Genomic DNA, 20,246 nt, shown 5'->3' with positions numbered 1-20,246 from the left:
CTCCAGGCTGCAGAGAGGAGCCGAAGGAACCGCAGCGCCCCGTCCTTGGATCTGCCAGCCCGTGCCCTCCTGTCCCAGCGATCCCGGCTGTGCTGTGGGGCTGGCGGTGGGCACAGCAGCACACGGAGCTGCCCGTGGCCGATCCAGGCCGCCATATCGATCGTTTAACAAACGACCTCCTCATTACATTGTTTTTCACTGCTCAGAGTCACCTGGAGGATGAGCCGGTGTCACCGTGCTACAAGGACATCCTAGAGGCCTATTTCAATGGTCTTGATGGCTCCCTCTGCAAAGAGCTGGCCCTCCTTTCTTATGCATGCTCATTTATAAACAATCCGAATGGCCAGGAGGATACCAAAGGCATTCTCAGTTATTAGGGCAGGGGAATTTGTACTGCTGGGCTGGTAATAAATTACCCCACAACTTGAATTCCTCCAGCAAGGCTTCACCTTCCACCCAGCTCTCCATTCACTTTAAAAAATAAAATAAAATAAAATAAAATAAAATAAAATAAAATAAAATAAAATAAAATAAAATAAAATAAAATAAAATAAAATAAAATAGAATAAACCCATTATCCAGCAAATCGTATATTTCAGAGGGGGAGTTCATTCCTCACTCCAGTGGCAGTGAGTGGCAGAGGTCATTAACATTACAATAAATGGCCTTTCGGTGAGATGTTCTATAGTTCACTTGGTATTTAACACTGCCCAGGGTGCCTCATCTCTTTACATAAAATACATTAAGCAAAGCACCTCTGTGCAAATCACCCTGCGTTAAAGAGCTGCTATAATGAGGGTGATTAGGAATAAACATAACAGCAGAGGCTGCTGCCACAAAATAGCTTGGGTGGGTGGCTGTACAGCAGAGGATCCAATGCTGTGTGTGCAGAGGCAGTGCATTTGCAAGGGAACAGGTGGTTTGCTGCAGTTCAGCTGGGCCCTTTCCAGCACTAGAGCTTGGCAGCTGCTGGGGAAGATTTCATCTTCATCTTTTCCAACTCTGTTGTTGGTAGGGCACCTGGTTTCTGATCAGCGTGGTCTAATGCTAACAGCAAGGCCGAGCAGAACATGTAATTCAACAGTCACATGTGAGCACCCTGGCAAATAACGGATTTTTCCACTAGTTAATTCTCCAAGAAGGGAGCTGAGAGCCAATTCAGTGCCTTCCAAATCACGGTGCCTGCTATAAAAATTAACCCAGAGCGCAGCTCTTCCTCCTGGCAGCTGCCCAGTTATTAATTTTAATGTATCAGCTGCATCCGAACGGCCTTGGACTTCTGCCTGCTATTTCTATTTATTTGTTTTCCATTCATCACTAAAATTAAAACTCAAAACCTTCTAGAGAAGATGGAAAGCAAAACATGCTCAAGCAATATTGCTGTCCATATACAAATTGGCAGGAACCACTGCGCTTTTTCTTCCTCTGCAGTGTTAAGACTTTCTGGGTCTCACCTAATAAATACTTTATTAGTAGTGCAGGCACCTACTGCAGTCTTGTGTTCTCCTTTCTTTCTATGCAGATTGATCTGCAGTGGGCTTTGGACCTCGACTAAAGGTTTTCACCACAGACCAAGTCACAGTGATTGTGCTGGAGACCTTTCTGGATTAAATGATATCCGCATGGTCTAAGAAGATGAAGGTGGTGGTGCAGATGGCCACGCTGACACTATTGATCCCACTGAACAGTTACTGTGACCATGTTACAATGCAGTGCGCTGGCTGTGCAAGGAAACTATGTGCTTTTAAAGGGAAACACATACATTCTAATAAAAACTTTCACCTTCTTGCTTTTTCACTTTCTAAGCATGAAGTGGAGATTCTTCAGTCCAAACTTTGCCTGTGCTGACCAGGTTAACAATTCTACCCTGCTGGAAACACCCAGCCTACTGCCTACTTGCCTGAGTTCTTACTCACGTCTTGATTTGCTTTGAATCCACCTTCATTTCAAAGCACATCAGCTCAGGCTTTTACAACGGAGTAATTCTTTATGCATCTGAGTGCAAGTAATAAGTGAAAATGCAAAGTCTGTATACAGTCAAAGTGACATAAGTTACGAAATATCTGTATTTACAACTACAGTATTTAAATCCTTTTTGTAACAGTTGCAAAATATCCTTATTAGCAAGGACAGCATTTAATCCTTTTTGGTAATAGCACAGTCAGTCTTTCACTGCTGATGCACAAAGAGATTCTTAATACGGTAAGTAAAATAAAACCTTGCTCTTTTTCAGTGCTTTGTCTTAGAATTCAAGTATTTTGTTTCCTTAAAAACACATACAAGTAATGCATAGTGCAAGGTATGAGCCCGGCTAAACGAGTAACAGATCCTTCTGCCTGCAAGTGGATTAGCTTCCTCCAATAGCTATAAGGATTTCCTTCCACCAATAAACAGACTTCCAAGTTCTGCATTCAGGGTGTCATCAGGAATGACATCATCCTCTTCAAACTCATCTCCAAGCTTCTTCCACCATGGCCAGCGAACGTATTTCAGCATAGCACTGTGGGACACTTTGGCCTTGGTAGCTACAGGGACTGATCGACTCATGAAAACAGCAAGATCTTTTTCTGTGGTCTCTGCCAACTGCGGGGCGTCTGTAAGAACAAGGAGAAACAGGTTTCTGTATTTTGTTTCTTATGCTGCAGTTTTATGAGTATTTGAAACAAAACAATAAAGATCACTACTCTCTCACCTCCTACTATCCTAGGTCACTCATTTCCCCTTGCTGACGTTACAGTTTTATTGCTGTGTGATAAACCAGATTGGAGAAGTAATCCAAATTAACGCTAACTCAAAAAGTAAATACACAACAGAAAGAGAGAGAAGCAGGGAAAGCAGGACTACACCATTCACTGATAGCGGTGGTATCCACCAAACCAGATTCTCATGAAACTGTGACCTAAGAGGAGCTCCTGGTCACTGGTGCTGGATCAGCACTCCTAGCACCAGGCTGATATCAGTGTGGCCGCAGCAGCACTGTGTATTCACTGCCTGGGGGCCCCAGCACAATGCAAGCATGCTGATTTGCCTGTTCAGGCAGCACTGAGCTGCAGTGGCACACCATGTGACAGAATAAGCAATGGAATTTCAGTAACTTGCTCAATTTTGTCCTGCTTGGGTGCTCTCTGCTGGCTGCAGTTTGCTATTCTCATTTTCAATCCAAGCGATGTGAAATTTAGATAGCACAGCAGTGAATTGCGTTTCAAATAAAGCCAGGCCAGACTGAAGGAAGACATGCCTCAAAATCTACAGCACAAAGATTTCCCCCTTAATCTGAAGAAGACAAGAAAATAGATTTAAAAAAACCCATAGAGGTAGAGGTTGTGTAAGATGCCCTTAAAAACATCAATGCTTTTTACAAGGGCCGTTGCTTTTGGTGTGAGTACATCAGAAAGACTTCCAGCATAACAATAATCAGCTCCCTGAAAAGCAGACCTATTTACAGCAATACCTGGATAATTTCTAACAGGGCCTCAAAGTCTCAACATAAAACGTATGGCAAAGGAAGAAAGCTATTTCAGTTTTTAAATAAGACTGCTCCCTTTAATTTTCTTTCTAAATTAGTTTAATCCAAATGCTAATTAAAACTATGACCAGAGCAGTCACGTACTCATTAGCAGCTCCACATCAGTGTTGACCTGAGCCAGTAATGACTCTCTCCGCTGTGCTGCTCTCTGATCCAGCCTGCTTCTCAGCAGGAATTGTGCCAGCTTTTCCTGGGCCTGCATATGTAATTCTTCACTCATTTCTTCTGACATTTGGGAAGCCTGGAGGAAAATAAAAGTTTGTTACCATGAAGATCCATTAATCCACTGGGGGCAGACTAACATCCAAACAAGGAATACAAATGCTGTTCTTAATTGTTAACTTAATCATTTTGCTTCCTCTGGAGCTCTCTCCAAACCTATCTTCCAAGTATACGTAATTTTCCAATTACAGTTTGTTTTGACCTTTTTTATTCAATTAATAGCTTAAATCCCCAACATTTAAGCACCTTGCTCTCAAACAAGCAGGGTTAATACAGGCATATCTCACATGGATCATCTTGATCAGAATTTATGAATACACCTCATCCTTACAGTATTTTACGTTGCATCATTAATGAGAATTATGAAATGACTAAAACAGACCGGATGCAATTTGATGTAGTCATCCAGCTTCTGCTGCAAAGCTACTCTCTGCTCATCAGTCAGCCCTTTGGGATCTTTCCAGGAAGAAAGAGTTCTCTTTCTTCTTCGTTTTTCCAAGAACTTACAAGCCTTTGAAAAGAAGACATGAAAATATGAGAATCGTAGACAGGGAGTTTGGCTCACTTTGCAAGAAATCGGTGACAGAAAAACGTCCTGGAGTTCAGCTATAATACCAAAAAGGCAACATAAAATTGTCAGCATGAATACTAAATAATGTTAGAACACTCGTAATAAATGATGGACTTATTTGTGCCGTAGTGATGTTCCAGCCTTTGGTGTCAAGCGGTAGCTCGTATTTTAGCTAGAAGATTGTATCACGCTTTTCATCTCACGTGAAATTCAACCTCTCTAGGCAACCTGTAGCTATAGATTATCATCCTCTGCATATTTTTTGAGTAAGTTATAGCTATAGCAACATTAACAAGAGTAAATAAACAAATCTGGTTGGGAAGCATCAAAATACTGCACCGAGTCCTATCTAACTTCAGAACAAAGTTTAGACACTTACTGCTCTCTGAATGACGACAGCTGCTTTATACTCCTTAAGAGATTGTTTCAGTTGATGAAAATTCTTTCTTGCTCTATAACCTCGCCAGAATCTCTGGATCGTTAATGCTGATTTCACCTCCATTTCCTGCATGTGCTTATTTATCTGACCTAGCAATGTGAGAAAAATCCAGTTATAAGACTGCGGGTTGAGATCTACCAACAATTTATGCTTTTAATCCTTAAAAACTGGATGATATCAAAAAGCTTGGCTTATATCAGTTAAATATGCCTCCTCAAAAGCCCACTAGCTTCAGGCCATTTCTCAGAGAAGACCTGTAGGTGCCATGGAGCTTTAGGTAGCGAAGGCCTCCTTTTCTCCTGGACTACTCTGAAGGCAGCATTTCTCAGTCAGTAGTTACTGAGCCCTTGAAGAATTAGCACGTTCTTGGTCAGGTAATCAGGTCAGCAAAAGGGATGGTAAGACTACAGTGCAAACAGACATGCAAGATTAGGAAATACATTGAGGAAGATGTTCTTAAAGAAACCCAGACAGTTTAATCTTCTGAAACACTTAAATGTAACACATACTGGGTTGGATTACTTCCAGTAAGGACAGCTGTCTTTCATGGAACTGTCTCATGGCCCTCTGTCTCTGAAGACGCATTTGCAGCTTTAGGGACTCATCTTCCCTCTGTTTTTTCAGAAGCTGAATCTCCTGTTCTCGTTTAGCTCTAAAATACACAAATACACGAACAATTAGCTTAAGTTATACATTTCTTAATAGAACCTCTGTCTATGTTTAATGGCCCAGCAGCTGCCAAGCCAGCCACTGGCTGCAGGACTACACCAAGCAACAAGATGTCACCTGCAAACTAATAAATTACTGCACGACCAGGAGAAATGGGAACCAGAAATTCAATTTGTTACCAAATCAAAAGATATGTTTTTACTCAGGTTATAGTTTCTAAGCACACTACAAAGAGTAATGCTTCACGTGGGACATTCACAACAAGAGTGAATGAAAACAACTGTTTTGCTTCCATCATCTGGGGAAAAGTCAAAGCAACAGTAGGCAACTGCTGCAGTATGTATCTTTTCCAGTGCATCCATCAGCACGCATGGCACCTGCTTTCCATCGTATGTATTTGGTACAGGCTGCTCAGGTAGGTCAGAATGTTGATTGTTAAGGTCCACTTTTTAAATCTTTAAGGGCTTTTTCTCCAGGAAATAACACATCGACACATTTTCTCCATCGATTTTGTTAACAGAACATTAAGAAAGAATCTCCTTGCGAATTCTTCATCTGTACTGGTTGTTGTAATTTGACATTAGGATGCTGCCCTGCTGTGCTCGGCGTTAGAAACACCCCAGTAAATGTTTCACAAATCAGACAAGCAAAAACTCTGTGACTGGCTCCTAAGTGTTTAAGCTAATAATATGCAGACTAATACATTAATGCTAAATATACTTGCATATCTGTACCTATAATTATTGAGACCACTTGGACACGGTCTCAGTGAAGCCAGAGCTGTGAGCTAAGGCGCCCTCTGTCCCCTCTCTCGTCCCAGTGGACCTGACAACCTCATTAGCAGTTCAACACTCAAGATTAAGTGTTCCCCACACGATGAGGTAGTGATGCAACTCTCTTTCCTATTGCAGAGAGATCACTAGCCTGCTTAAGGCCTGAGTGCCTCTGCTGGACCCACAGCTGGGAGTTCTGCTCTCCTCTAGCACTTTACTAGGGACAATGAAAGGCACTGGGAAAAGGGCACAGAGTATAAGCATTAAGGGTGAGGAGGAGGGGAGAAAAAGGCAGCAAGCGAGTACCAGTGCCCAGTAATTTTGGTATCACTGCATGTCACATAGCTTTAGACTCCCAGTATCATTGAAATAACAGCGTGCTTCCTCATGGCTAGTATAAAATTAATCACAACTTTTTCCACCACAGTTTCTTCTCAGTCTCAATAACTTCATTGGGAAAGATAGGATGGAAGCTACTATGCTCTGGATTTAAAGATCTGGCTTTAACTGATAAACACCATGATCTAAGAGACCATAATCGTCTTATGACAGTAAGGCAGACTCTAAGTGTGCCCACACATCCACCTACAGAGACAAATCACGATACATACAATAACAACAGAATGGGCTCAAGGTTTTCAGCCCACACACTTGTGTAAATGAGAGCTCCAAACCTTTGCATTTTTAATCCAAGAAGGCACATACGGTACTTCTAAGCTGAATGATGTCACAGGGTGAAGCAGGACTTCTGATGACATTCCCCTATTAAACCTATCAATACTGGAAACTTTTATGAGCTCCACTAAGTGGAAAAAAACAAGAATGTTTTATGAGCATCTCAGATAAGCATCTGTGAATCTGACAACAGTGTTAGGCAAGTATGTAAACGTTTACTTCCCAAGTAGTCTGTAAAACACACATTCTTCTTCATTCTCCATTTCTCCCTATAATAAGCCACATGTGTTTGTACAAGACCACGTTAACAAACGTACAATACACGCAAAGATCCAAGCTTTCTTCAGCAGTTCATAGCATGGATTAACCTCCCCCTGATAGCCCACATGTACATCTACATTCTCACACACTCACATGATAAATGATTAATGCAAATTACTGCCACTTTAACAGTTCTACAGTTAGTTACATAAAAGTGAACTCACTTTATGGAAAGACTGCAAGCTTTAATATCACCGACAAGACATTTATGAAACCACAGAGTTTCAGAAGTCTGTAACTTGTAGAGTTTAAGACCTTCCACTGCAGCTGCAGGTGAGCCAGATTTGGAGTTTCAGCCTCAACAGCACGGAACCACGCTTGTTCTAAAATAAATCCAAGAGTGTAACCAAACCCTGACTATTCCAAATCCAAAAGGCCACTTGAAAGCTTTTCTAAAATGATGCTCACAATATTCCAAAGATTATTTGGATTTTTTGGCATAACTGTAAGCGCAGCTTTGACCTACACAGAAAAAAACCCCACTGCTGGAGCTGTATAGTCACTGTATAGTCACAGTATCATACTCAGTACGCTGGGACTGACTGGACCACAATCATATGACTAAAAACATTAATACATTTCTATGCTTCTCAGTGTTAAACAAGCACACTTAAAACTCAACTTAAATGATTCAAGAACTGCTTATTTAAGATGCATGTGTTAATGCTTGTAATACTGAGAACAAGACACAAGAAAGTAAAGCAGCTGGCTGATTGCCTGCAGCCTGGCCATCCTCTCCTTTCTGCTTTATCCTGCTGCACCTGATCCTATCAGAACTTCAGGACGTATTTATGGTGGAATTTTTAAAGAATTAACTGTGAAGCAGTTAACTGTTCTGCCACCAGTACATCCTCTAATGTTTAGTGCAATCCAATGCTACAGTCCCACACTTCCAATTTTCCATATGCTATACATTTTTACACAGAGGCATCACAGAACTAAGGGTTGTTTTTTTTTTTTCCATGGAGAAGAATTTTGGCAGCTGGGAAAGGGACAGTTGGAGCTTTTGGCACCAGAAATGGCAATTTGGTACTGCTGGAAAAGCACATTGTTTGGATGTTTTTGCTAAAAGAATCTGCAGTGAAATAGCTCATATTGGCAATACATTACTTCTATGTTTGAGAAAATACAGCTGACAGGAAAAAGGCACCTTTCAGATGAAGGAACTCTGGGTCAACCCAAGAACATTCCCTGGGACATGGGAACAAACCCTTAGGAAAGCTACACATTTCCAAGCACAGGAAGCAAATAGGAACAGCCATCTAAGGTTAATCACAGACAAATCATGTGTGACCAGCCTGATGGTCTTCTGTGATGACTGGCTTTGTGGATGAGGAGAGAACACTGGGTGTCATTTACTTGAACTTTAGCAAGGCTGTCATCAGTCTCCCATGCACTACAGGGCAGGGCTGGTACTCAGAGGAAACTCCACAGAAACAGAAAATGGGTCAGTAGAAACCACATTAAATTCAAATGGGAAGTCCTACACTTGGGACTGAATAACCTCATGAATCATACAGGTTGGGCCTTGATTACCCGGACAGCAGCTCCACTGAAAAGAACCTGGGGATCGTGGTGGATTAGAAACTGAACACAAGCCAGCAGTGCACCCTTGCAGTAACAAAGACTAGCTACGTAACACGCTGCACTTGCAAAAGCAGAGACAACGGGTCAAAGAAAATTATTTACACAGCTTTACTCAAGCACTCTGGAGGGCACACCTGTAATACTGCCCATACTTTACTGGGTCACCCAGCAGAAGACAGACACTGACTAACTGAAGAGATAATGGTACAGAGAATACGGTATAAGTTCAGGGAATCTAATCTCTGTCTTTTGCTATCATCTGTAGAGAAGATCCAGCCACATACTTACAGGTGCACTGAAAAAAAACAAGAGTTAGTGGAAAAGAGCTGCAACAAAGAATATCCCTGCTAAATCTAATGGAAGAATTCTAACGGAATGTGAATCACGCAGCTCCGAGACAGGGACTGAGTGAGATGGTGGGTCTGCATCCTTGGAGATCTCCATCACTGCATACAGCCCTGAGCAGCCAGATCCTGTTTTATGGTTGGCCCTGCATTTAGCGACTGATATGACCTACATTTTTTCTTCAAATTCTGTGATGTGAGAAACACCAAACTAAACACAAACAAATGCTATCACACCACTCTCTAGCACTTTTTACAAAGCAGTGCTGTTTACCTGAAGCTCCTCTGCAAAGCTGCCACTGCTCGAGGAAGTTTTTTCAGTCTTTTTCTTGTCTGAAATCCCCTCCACGTTGCCTGAATTATACAAGCTGCCTGGTGCTGCCTCTGAAATGTATAAAACAGTTAGCAGAATATTTTCTTTGCATATAAAAACAGGTTATTACTGTTTGCATATTTGGAACGATCTCAGCATTTGGTCAAACCTTAGCAGTTTTCCAGTGCTCTGAAATGCACAGTGTTTATAACAGCGAGGAGGCAGTTAAGGTCTTAGACAATTATTATCACATGTATTATGTATCACTTGTATATAAACTTGTATTTACTCCAAAGGCAGCTAACCTGCATCAGTGCTCTCTTTGGCAAACAAATGAATCCACAGCACAGATACACATTAGCCACATAACTGGTATAGGGAATTTTAAAATTGAAAGTATCTGAAGCACTTGATATTTCAAGTGTCAATTCAGTCAAAATACTTTCACTAGAGAGAATGGAAAGGCCAGTCTGGAGAACAAACTGTAGGAAATATCTACATTTCCACCATGATCAATGCAACAAATATGATAAATAAATATATATATACATATATATTCTCAAATGGTACTTTTTCCAGGGAGAGCAAAACACACAAAACCCCCTGCTGTGTTTAAGGTGAAAGCAGGACTCTGTAAACACGACTCTGATTTCCTTTGAACTACTCATACTGAAAACCCTGCATATAAAACTTTGGTAAGCTCATAGAACACACATTTGCTCTTTTTATTGGAAACACAGCCCAGAAAATGTTCTCACTGAACATTTTCGCTACACGACTCTTAATTCTATCTGAATGCTCCCAAGAATCCAGAAATGTACATTTATAGCACTGATGCAAAACAAGCAGATACAACTAGTTTTGTTTTACAGCTAACAAAAATGATCTTTTTTCCCTATGATTGTATAAAACTTCACACCGCATTGTGACAACACAGTCAGTTTCTCAATCCATTCCCAATTTCCATTCCTCAGTACCTGGAATTCCTTGAGATCTCAAAAATGAAAGAGAGGGGAAAAAAAAAAATAGAATGAATTGGAAATGTACAAAATCAAACAAAATCCACTGGAACAGTGAAAAAAAACCGCAAGGGTTTTGAAAAGCTCAAAGTAATATAGGAAATTCAACCCGTGTACACATAAAACACACATAACTACAAATTCATATTAGAAAGTCTCATTAAAATTCAGCACCTGCATTTCCCCTTCTCCATTGGATTGCTCCAAGTATAGCAAGTCCAGAAGTTGACTGAGATCCCTGTCAAATCCTTTGCCAGTCCACTGTTTACTTAGAAGCACGTTTAGTCCTATGAAAAGAGAGCAGAACCATGCAATACTGCAAAGGCAAATTTCTCTTTCCACAATTTCAAACAATTTCCAAATAGAAAAATCTAATCTGATCTTATGCGCAAAGAAGACTAGACTGAAGCTGAACGAGCTCAATCATCCTTGTATTTGCATATTGCCTCTGAATATCTGATGCTGAAATCATTATTATTAAATACTATAGTATTGTGTGGGCAAGTGATTATTGCATCTATGTAATTGGCAGTTAAATTAGTAATGTATTTCCAACGTCTTATCAGTATAGCATTGTAAGGTACTAAAAGAATGGCAAGCACTACGTAAGTGCAAGGTTTTATTAGCACCGCTTTCATATTTTTCATAATAAAATCTATTCAGTCATAACTGGAATCCTTTGATGCCTTATTTGTACAGCACAATCTCACTGTGGCTACCCAAGCGTCCAATTCCTGGCATAAAATAGCATTTCAGTTACACAGTAGATACAAGTACACTTGTACACACTCCCTGTGCTGCACACAGAAGAACACGTAGTACACAATAATGTGTTTCTTTACATCTCTACCAGACAAACCCCAGAGCTTCAGAGTACTTCAGAGAGTTGGAGGGATAAGGAAAGAAGAAGACAGGAAATAGACACATACTTGGACAGCCTCCTGAAGAACTGCAGATCAAAATAACTTCTGTCCTTAGATCCTTGGCTAGAACATATTCACATAGTCTGGTTACACAAACCAGCTCCCCCAAAGAAGTCACGCAGGTCTGACATAACTCATTCATCAATTTCTGTGCAGACTACACAGCCACGTGCAATTTCCACTATTGTACAAGCATGCCTTTCAGATGTGCCATCCCATGCAGACAAAAAAACAGAGGCTCTCTTACAATCCTGAAGTAAAGACCATGCTAGTTTTGGAGATGGGAGGTCTGGGGGATTTCCTCATTTCCAGCAGGCTGCCTCTACCAACAGAAATCTTACACTGAAGCACCTCACGCTGGCAACAGCTCTGAACCACCATGAAGCAAAGATACAGGAACGTTGTTGATAGTGAGCAACATAGACAAACCAGCATTCTGCCACTGGGATGACAAGAACATCACAGTGGCTCCACAAGAACCCACAGCATTATATCAGCCTTGGGCATGTCTGTTTCACACTGCAAGGAAGTCCTCTCAGTTCTATAGGCAATAAGCTGACTGTTAAATCCAGAAATTTATCTGGCTGCTACTACCTATTAAGTAGTCAGCAATACTATAAAAAAAGAGAATTACTCCTTTTTGTCTAGCATATTCAGTTCCTATTGCTCTTCTAGCATATTCAGTTCTTATTGCTCTTCTCCTAAAAGGACGGAGACTTCATAAAAGTAGTTTTGATCATCAGTAATAACCAGAATATAAAAGACCTGGCAAACATCAAATCCTCTTTCTTAAGTCTCTGTGGATGTAGTAGCCTAGGTCAAAGGGGTCCCTGCTATCCTGGGGACAGAAACATTAAATGGGATACCATGTTAAGTAACAAAGAGCATAGAACAAATTATATGCATGCCCAGTCTCCTCATCTAAAGGCCTCAAGATAAAACGATTAACTACTAAAATGAATTCTTGGAAAGAGTTCATTCTAATCACTTGGGACATCAAAAGACTGTCAGCTCCTCAGTAATAGAACAACACTTATCAGATAATCAGACTCGTAAAGCCAACTTCTGACCCTGGCAGTTAAGTAAAACTTCCTTGCTTCTAGAGTAGTGAGGTTCAGTACACTAGCAGGTACCTCACACAGCTCTTACTGAGGCAGCATGGGCACCCTGCTGCCAGGATGTCTCAATATGTAGCCTTCACATGAAAGAAAAAAAAGGCAGAACATCACTCAGAAAGAAGGAAAGCCCATCAAGCTTTACTTGAGTGACAAACTACAGCTACAAGAGACAAACTGCCACATGCAAAGTTTTCCATTCACTGAAGCAAATAAATCTAAGAGGGGCAGCACCTTAAATTACAACAAGAAACGAACTGAGAAGGAGAATAAAACAGCAGTGCAGTTTCCCTCTGTACCAGATCGTTACTTAACCAAGATGGCACTGGCTAACCTCCACCTTTCTATTTGTATGGCAGATGCACAGAAGCCAAGTGATTGGTTCCACACATTCACAGACCTTTGTAGCGAGTTGCCAGTAACTTCAGGAGCTGCTTGCAAAATTTTGCCATCAGCAACAGCAGTTTTGTAGCAGTGTTTCCTATAACAGGATTGGTGGAAGATGAAAGCTTATAAACAAGTTCATCCAATACAGAGTGCAGGATCTCTTCATCAACCTGAAGCAAGGCAGAACTTTATATACATGAAAAACAAAAGGGGAAGGAGAAATGAAGAGTTAGTTACAAACGATCAGCTTTTAAATAGCGAATTCTAATTACAGATGTCCTCAGGTACTCAGCAAGTCAATACACTCAATTAACTGGACCAGCAATCTGATCCAGGGTGTGAGGAGATGGAACTGAAGGGTCGGTTTTGTTTTATGCTGCTTTTCTTCCTGTGACGAGTTGACACTCCCACGTTTACTCCAGTTAAACTGAGAAAACAAGTATTGCTAATCAGTTCTTACTGCCATTGACTCTGTGGCAGAGGCAGAACTGCTATTTCAACCCATTCCCATTTCCTCATTTTAACAACAGGATAAATAAAATATCGGATATTTCTATTTCTACAGCAAAGACTAGGAAAATAAACAAAGCAAAACACACCACAGCTCTTGGATATGAAAAGTTCTACTTTACAAAGCAGTAATTAACTGAACTTGAAATTTAAGATTCGGAAAAATCAGCGACATAAGAACAACTAACCTATTAACCCCCAGAATACTGTGTAAAACAGACATCATTGTAACTGCTATTTCAACACTGTCTGATATTAGCAACCGCAGGAAGTGATTGTTTTGCAGCACTGCAAGAAAAACAAACAGACGAGATCGCACAGTCAGAATCACAGGCTTTAGAATACTATAAAACAAATGAGCTTAGTCACAAAACATAAAGCCATAGCAAGTAAAAGCAGACACTTTCTGGAACAAACTTCATCTTCTATAATTTTTACACTGAAGCTTACTGGAGTAAGTAAACTATTTCAACATAAAAAACCATGCTGAGCTCTGTTTTTCTGCCCTTGGATATCCCTTAGGCACTGGCACTGAGATAGAACAAAAGCTTTCAAACCTCTTATGTTACACTAGCACCGGTTTCTCATTACACCGGTGGAATTTTATCACTGGGGCAACAATATCCAGAGAAGATAAGCACTTCAACCTTAACAGTTTGTTAAACCAGCTTCATTTAATGCAAGTCCACCGATGTCACAGCACCACGTTTTCTTTTTATTCCAGTTCCAGTCTACATAAGTAGAATTTTTTCTATCCATTTATGTTTTTACCTACGTATTTTATGATCTTTAATTTATCACTTTCTGTTACGAGACAAAACCAAATTCTGCTTTTCATTATGAACTAAATATCCACATGCTCAACGCTGGGTTAATAGAAACTTTATTTTGGTCAAAAGTGCTAGTAAAGTTTGTTAGATACTTGGCTACAAACAGCATGACAGAGAGCACAGAGAGCATGGCAACAAACTGAACAACCCATTTTCAGTTGGTTCCCTCCTTTAGATCTTGCAATGTACTTCAGTCAAATTTCTGCGTATACTAATCACAGACAAGTAAGAAGTTCTAAAGTACTTTCTCACTAAGAAGTATCTGCCTTTTTAAAGGTACGAGATTACAAAGGGAAAGTTCAGGAAAACACTTTTACTGTTTGTTTCTAAAACACTGGAAATACAATCCCAGTATTCTCCTTTAGTGGATCTTTTACAACCTAAATACTGCTGTTCCTGTTGAACGGAATACCTTAATAGATAATTAGATAATTATTTAACAGGTAATAGACAAATTGGAAAGCTAGGTGGGGATTGGCTTATGACTGTCTCTTGATATCTCTATTTGAGCAAATACCCAAGTATTTTATGAGTTAATTTTCCCTTACCACAATCTGTCAGTTGAATATGTCCACCAACCAGCCAGCAGATGGCATCAGTTACTGTTTGGAAATAGCGTAAAAAATCTTGTTTTTCTTCATCCTAAATGAGAGAGAAGTAAAAAAACATCCATGTGTGTATCTTCCTCCTACATCATGATATAGCAAGAAGTCTTGTATACTTCAGCTATTTGGAAACCAGCTCGACCAACTGCACAAATTAGGTTGGTCAAACCACAGCAACCAGGCAAAAAAACCAAAACAAAACAGAAACAATTTGCAAGGCCAGAGATCAATCAACAAAGCCAAAACATACTGGAATAAAGCACCCACTCCTGAAACCTTTGTAATAGGGAGAGAAAAGCCTTGTTGAATTCTTAGAAGTATATGTTAGTATGGGAGGGCTAAGAAGGTAAATGACAGGTTAATACAAGTGAATCACAGATTTGATTCACAAAGTAATAAATACATACTTTAAGATCATAGCACAGAAACAATGAATACAAAGCAGCCAAAGATACAGTTAACAATCCACAAGGTTCCTGTGGACTGTCATGGCGGTGCTTTAGAAGCACTCCTAGTTGGAGGCCTGGCAGCAAATACCAAACCACTGTTAGAGCTGAAGTACAATCAGTTTACCTAAACAAAATATAGACATGCTTGCTTGTGGTAACACTGCACTGGATACAACAGCCAGGAAGAATCTAAGTTTTAATGGGGGCAAACACACACACAGTTTGGGGTTTGTATTCCAGGTACGATCCACAGCCTCTGGAAATCAATATTCTCAGTGAGTGGATAGCAAAGTGATTTGGTGACAAATGTCATTATAAAGCACTTAGCCTGATATCTCCCACGTTATTGAGCCTCCCCCAGTGAAACCCAGCCATGACATCAGCCATGGTTTAACTGCGTATTTGGTACTGACCAAACAAGAGATACAAAATAGCAGTAGGAAGTTAAGGCCTAATTCTATCTTTGGCGGGTTGGGCAATTCATCTTCTGAAAGCTATTTTAGTACTTCCCTTTACTTCAAAGACTTGTACAGAAAGAGAGTGAGGACAGAATAAACTACCAGCAAAGGGGGATTTTTGAAGTTCCAGTGAGGAACCATCAAATCTGGGTGCTCGGTCACCTCCGAGACCACAAGACTTGAAAGCCAACATACTAACTATAATACAGACTGCATTTGCATGCAGAAGTAATCTTTGCCCACAAGCATGACTCAAGTAGCATGCAGGCTGAGACATAATAAGAAAGTGTAGGGCAAATTACATATTGCAGATAAGACTGGAGTCTCCTGGGATGTCATTCAGGAAGCTTGCTTCTTAAGCACTAAATGCACGTCTAAAGTATTGAACAAACAGCAAATACGTCACTCAGCTGATACTTTCTGAGAAGTGATTACGTATGTACTGTCCAGAACAAGACACTGTAGGAAAACTTTGTGTAAGTCCAAGAAGTCGATGAGACGAGAAATGAGATACAAAGGAGGAACGGGAATAATAAATGGAACTATCAGAATGCACTGGGGTGGTTATTTAAGTTACCATTATTTAACCTTTTGTTTTTGCTGGTTCTGGCACTCAGAATGCTTCAGAAGCATAACTGGGCAAAACTGTTCCTCTCTGCAAAGGAGAGCAATGTAAGAAAGAGTTCTCATCTGCTGAAACACAAAGTCTGCCCTTAGGGTGCCCAACATGCTGGTTCAGAAGCAGCAGGCATTTGGGGAATCTTCTGCCATCTTAGCTTCAGAAGTTCTATGGCAAAACAAACTTTGACCTATCTGACCTGAAGTCTTAAGTCTTCCTGAACCATACTTTCTTTTATTGTAAAGCTGAATGAAGCACTGAGAATAAAGCACTTAGAAAGACTGGACTAATCACACACCAAGTGACTGGGATGCTGTTTTTTAGGACTTTTTTTTCTACCTTACTGCTCTAATTCTTCTGTCTTACATATAATTACAACCTCCCTAAACCCCTCTAACATTTCTGGAAGTAGTAACCAAACCCTAAATCTGTGGTAACCAGTTTGTTTTGGCACTTGTAATGGACCGAACGCTCCACGATAACAATTTTTCTTTACATAGCTTTGAAACTAAAATCTATTTTAATTTCTGGAAAATACCGTTTCACACTGCAGCACATCCACAGTTATATCCTACTTGTGCAATACATAGATTCACAAAGGTTACAGAGATCCTCTGTTCTTTTGATTATGAAACTTAAATACCTTGACTGCTCGGATAAATCGCACTTGCAGGCGCCTTCCCAACAACAGCAGGTTGTCTATAGCTGAAGGAAGAAATTTCTGGTAAAATTCCTCAGGATTTTCTTTCACCTCCAGTCCCACGCAACAATGACTGAAATGGGGGGAAAAAAAAAACAATCAACCTAAATAGCCGAGGGCCTGTTTGAACAGTTTTGAATGAATGTCACATTATGAGAAATGCTTCAACTGAAATGGGACAGTTCAAAGCTGAACAACAGTTAACTGCTGTTAGCTCCCAGATAGCTGCCTCAGAAGGAGCAGTAACCATTGGCAGGCTGGAGACACCAAGTATAATACCACTTCTCATAGGTCTCGGTTTAAAACCTATCCCAGGCACTTTTGCTTTTATCTTCATGGGTTCTGTTCAGACTTGTTCCATATGTTTGTGACAGGCTCCGATGGTCATAAAGAAAAGAAGCAAAGGTAAACAGAGACTTGATAAGGGAAAAGAAAGTATGACGAAGGTGGTGCAGATCATATGAGGAAAAATACACCAAACAGCTATTACTTCACCACAGAAAATTCTGTGAATCTGCCTACAGCTTTCCTCTCATTGAGGAACACACGCAGGCTACAGATCAGCTCTTCAGATATCGGTTTTCTGACATCACTCACCACAAACGCACTGGTCATTTCTGAAAGGCTATTTACAAGCAATGTAAATGTATTTACTGCAGCGTTTACAGCTGGGAAATGTTCAAGTCTGTATCCCACATCGATGCAAGTGCAACAAAAATGTCTTTCTAACTTCTTATGAATTTTGCTTCCTGACATCTTATCTAATCTTTGTTAGCTTTCTGTGAACACACATCATACAGCTTTGCTTACCTAAGCCCCGTGAAAGCACATTCTAAGCATGAAGCTCAGATTCATCCAGTTGCAAAAAGGACATTTTTACAGCTAAAATAAATCTCGGTTTTCCTCGCAAACCAACACAGCTTCTAAGAGTTGATTTAAACATCACGCAGCCCTGGTGATAAATCTTGCATCTCTTAAGAGAAATTCCCTGCATTAAAAATTCATTTTGCAGATATGACATAAATAAGAGATGGTTGCCTAATTGCTTCATGCCTTAGAATTTCGCTCCCTAGTTAAGCCAAAATCAGGTACAACTTGGGGAATATTTATAACTCATTATTTTTCCTGGCATCGAAAACTGAGATTGGATCGGTGGGATTTGAGCTTAAAGTTGGCTTGTTTACTAGCTAGGAATTAAACTTCATTATGCCATTCTCACAACACCAGTACATCAAGCTATCTAGTCTGTAAGAATAATGTCCTCTCCTCCATTTAAAATGGAAATTGATCTTTAAATGGAGCCAAGTCAAGCTGAGAGTCAATCAAGCTGAAATTTTTGTAAAAAGAAATCTCAATAGACTGCTTTTTAATAATAACTGCAATTAAAACTTAGTAATTACTTGGAAAAAAAAACAACTGTGACACAGACAAGTACTGATCACAACAAAAAGGTAAACCCAACACAAAAACTGTTCCCACCAAAAAGTTTACTCGGTTCAATGAAACACAATGAGAATGAATTAAACAGGGCCAATTAGGCTATGCCTGATCCCTCTGCTCTTGACTGCTCTCTGCACTTTAACCCTGGCCTTTCCTGAACAACAAGCCTTGCTCTGGATGGCAGCCAGCATATTATAGCTTCAAAAGAGAGAGCAAGATGAAAAGCCACAGAGAAAACAAGGGACAAGGGGGGGGGGGGACCAGGACACTTCTTAGCACATCTTTTTTTTTACCTTATTATCTCTGCAAGCTGGGCAGCAGTAGCCCAGCCTCCATGCAGCCGAGAGCAATCTTGTCTAAGGACCAGCATGCAGTAGTGAATCAGATCATAAAAGTATATGTCTTGCTTAATTTTCTTGGACTCCTGATGCCCCAAGGAAGCACTACTTAAAATTTCTGTGGGAAGAAAGCAGGAGAGAGGGGAAGCAAAGGAAAAAGGGAAGTGAAGCGTAAGATTCTGCTGTACAATTTGGATAGCTGTGTTGTTTGTTTGTTTTCTTTTCAAAATGTAAGAGGAACACATATACGGACAGCTTGAGGTAACTCTAAAAGTCCTAACAACCAAATATGTTATCGGCACTTCCACTCACACAGCTACAATCTGCTTGCTGGATGACACGACACTTGGGAGGATAGTTGAACTTAGCTTTCCATTTTCTCCCTGTACATTTAGATGTAAAACAAATGCTATCTGGGACGTAGTCCACTTGTAGCAATGTCCTAGGCCAGAGAAAGCCGCAGGCACCACCAGACGTATGGCTCCCCTATAATTACATCCCGATTTAGAACAGGGCCCGGCTTGTTCTTGCCATTCCCACGAGGAGTGGCTGTGGTAAAGGCAAGGCAGCAGAGCCACACCGAGCTGTGAGCGAGCTCCGGGCCAAGGCTTACAGATCTATTGGCAGCCACAGCTGGTGAGGGAGGGATGAGGGAGAAACGAGGGTGGGAGCAACACAGCCCTCATCAGCACGGGCCCACACAGAGCGCCAGCGGGGAGCTGCCTCTTCTCACTTCCTCCCAAGCTGAATGCTGTCAGAACAGCCACGTTATCACCTTCTCAGAACTCCCAGCCCTGCCACCGCCATTCCATCCAACCTTCCGAACCTAAGGAGGCGGACGGGCCGCCCGCACCTCGCCGCTCATCTCCCGTTACTTTACAAGAGGAACAGATTACCCTTTAACTTCAGCAGCAGCCCCGGCACGTCCCGCTCGCTGCCCTCGGCGACCTGCGCGGCCAGGGCCAGCACCCGGGGGTCCACCGCAGGGCGAGCGGCCATGGGGGCAGTGGGAGGCCAGCAGCACCATACGAGCCCGCGCACTTCAGGGGGGGACCTCGGGGCCCAACTCCGGCGCCGTCAGCTGGAAGCGCGCGCCCTGCCCCTAGGACGGAAACAAACACGAAGGAAGCCCTCGCGCCGCCTCCCGCGGCCTACGGCTTCTAACAGAGACCGCGGCAACCCCGGCATCCCCTCGGCCCCGGGGCGCTCCACGGGGTGACTGAGCCCCCCCCAGCCCCCTCGGCCGCCCCCCCTCCCAGCCGTGCGGTCGCTGCCGCTCTCCACCAACCAGAGCGCTGCCCTGAGGGAGGAGGAGGTCATTTGCATATCCGCGTGCCGGCGGCGCCTCCAACGCCTCCCCCCGCTCGCGGAAACCCACGGCGCGGCCTCCCGCGCGTCAGCCGCGGCGTCCAA

General features: G+C 41.6%; 1 protein-coding gene across 2 annotated transcripts; it reads right to left on the bottom strand.

Annotated features, from left to right (window-relative positions):
* Positions 1–1,971: 1,971 nt before the first annotated feature.
* IQCB1 (IQ motif containing B1) lies at positions 1,972–20,237 on the bottom strand. 2 transcript variants are annotated; one of them, XM_072341867.1, is made up of 14 exons: positions 20,122–20,237; positions 19,730–19,935; positions 18,789–18,951; positions 16,999–17,128; positions 14,773–14,866; positions 13,583–13,682; positions 12,898–13,070; positions 10,634–10,746; positions 9,402–9,511; positions 5,268–5,410; positions 4,699–4,847; positions 4,131–4,259; positions 3,611–3,767; positions 1,972–2,594 (listed from the first exon to the last, which is right to left on the bottom strand). In XM_072341867.1, exons 2-14 carry the CDS (start codon positions 19,830–19,832, stop codon positions 2,365–2,367), a joined length of 1,794 nt encoding a protein of 597 aa, XP_072197968.1. In that variant the 5' UTR covers positions 19,833–19,935; positions 20,122–20,237; the 3' UTR covers positions 1,972–2,364. The 2 variants fall into 2 exon arrangements, with proteins under 2 accessions (XP_072197968.1, XP_072197969.1); XM_072341868.1 differs by lacking the exon at positions 20,122–20,237 and having other exon boundaries at positions 19,730–19,977.
* Between the last annotated feature and the right edge of the window lie 9 nt (positions 20,238–20,246).

The sequence above is a fragment of the Excalfactoria chinensis genome, chromosome 7 (assembly GCF_039878825.1).
Source record: "Excalfactoria chinensis isolate bCotChi1 chromosome 7, bCotChi1.hap2, whole genome shotgun sequence".
Classification (NCBI taxonomy): domain Eukaryota; kingdom Metazoa; phylum Chordata; class Aves; order Galliformes; family Phasianidae; genus Excalfactoria; species Excalfactoria chinensis.
Note: the sequence above shows the minus strand (reverse complement) of the source record. Positions and strands in the feature narration are given on the sequence as shown.

Bases quoted from the DNA above. Each gene is read 5' to 3' on its own strand.
- IQCB1 (XM_072341867.1), bottom strand. From the start codon at position 19,832: ATGGCCGCTCGCCCTGCGGTGGACCCCCGGGTGCTGGCCCTGGCCGCG. The intron at 13,683-14,772 runs GTAAGGGAAAAT...TTTTTCTTGCAG, and splicing joins TATTCAACTGACAGATTGTG to TGCTGCAAAACAATCACTTC. The intron at 13,071-13,582 runs GTTAGTTGTTCT...ATGTATATAAAG, and splicing joins AGTATTCTGGGGGTTAATAG to TTCTGCCTTGCTTCAGGTTG.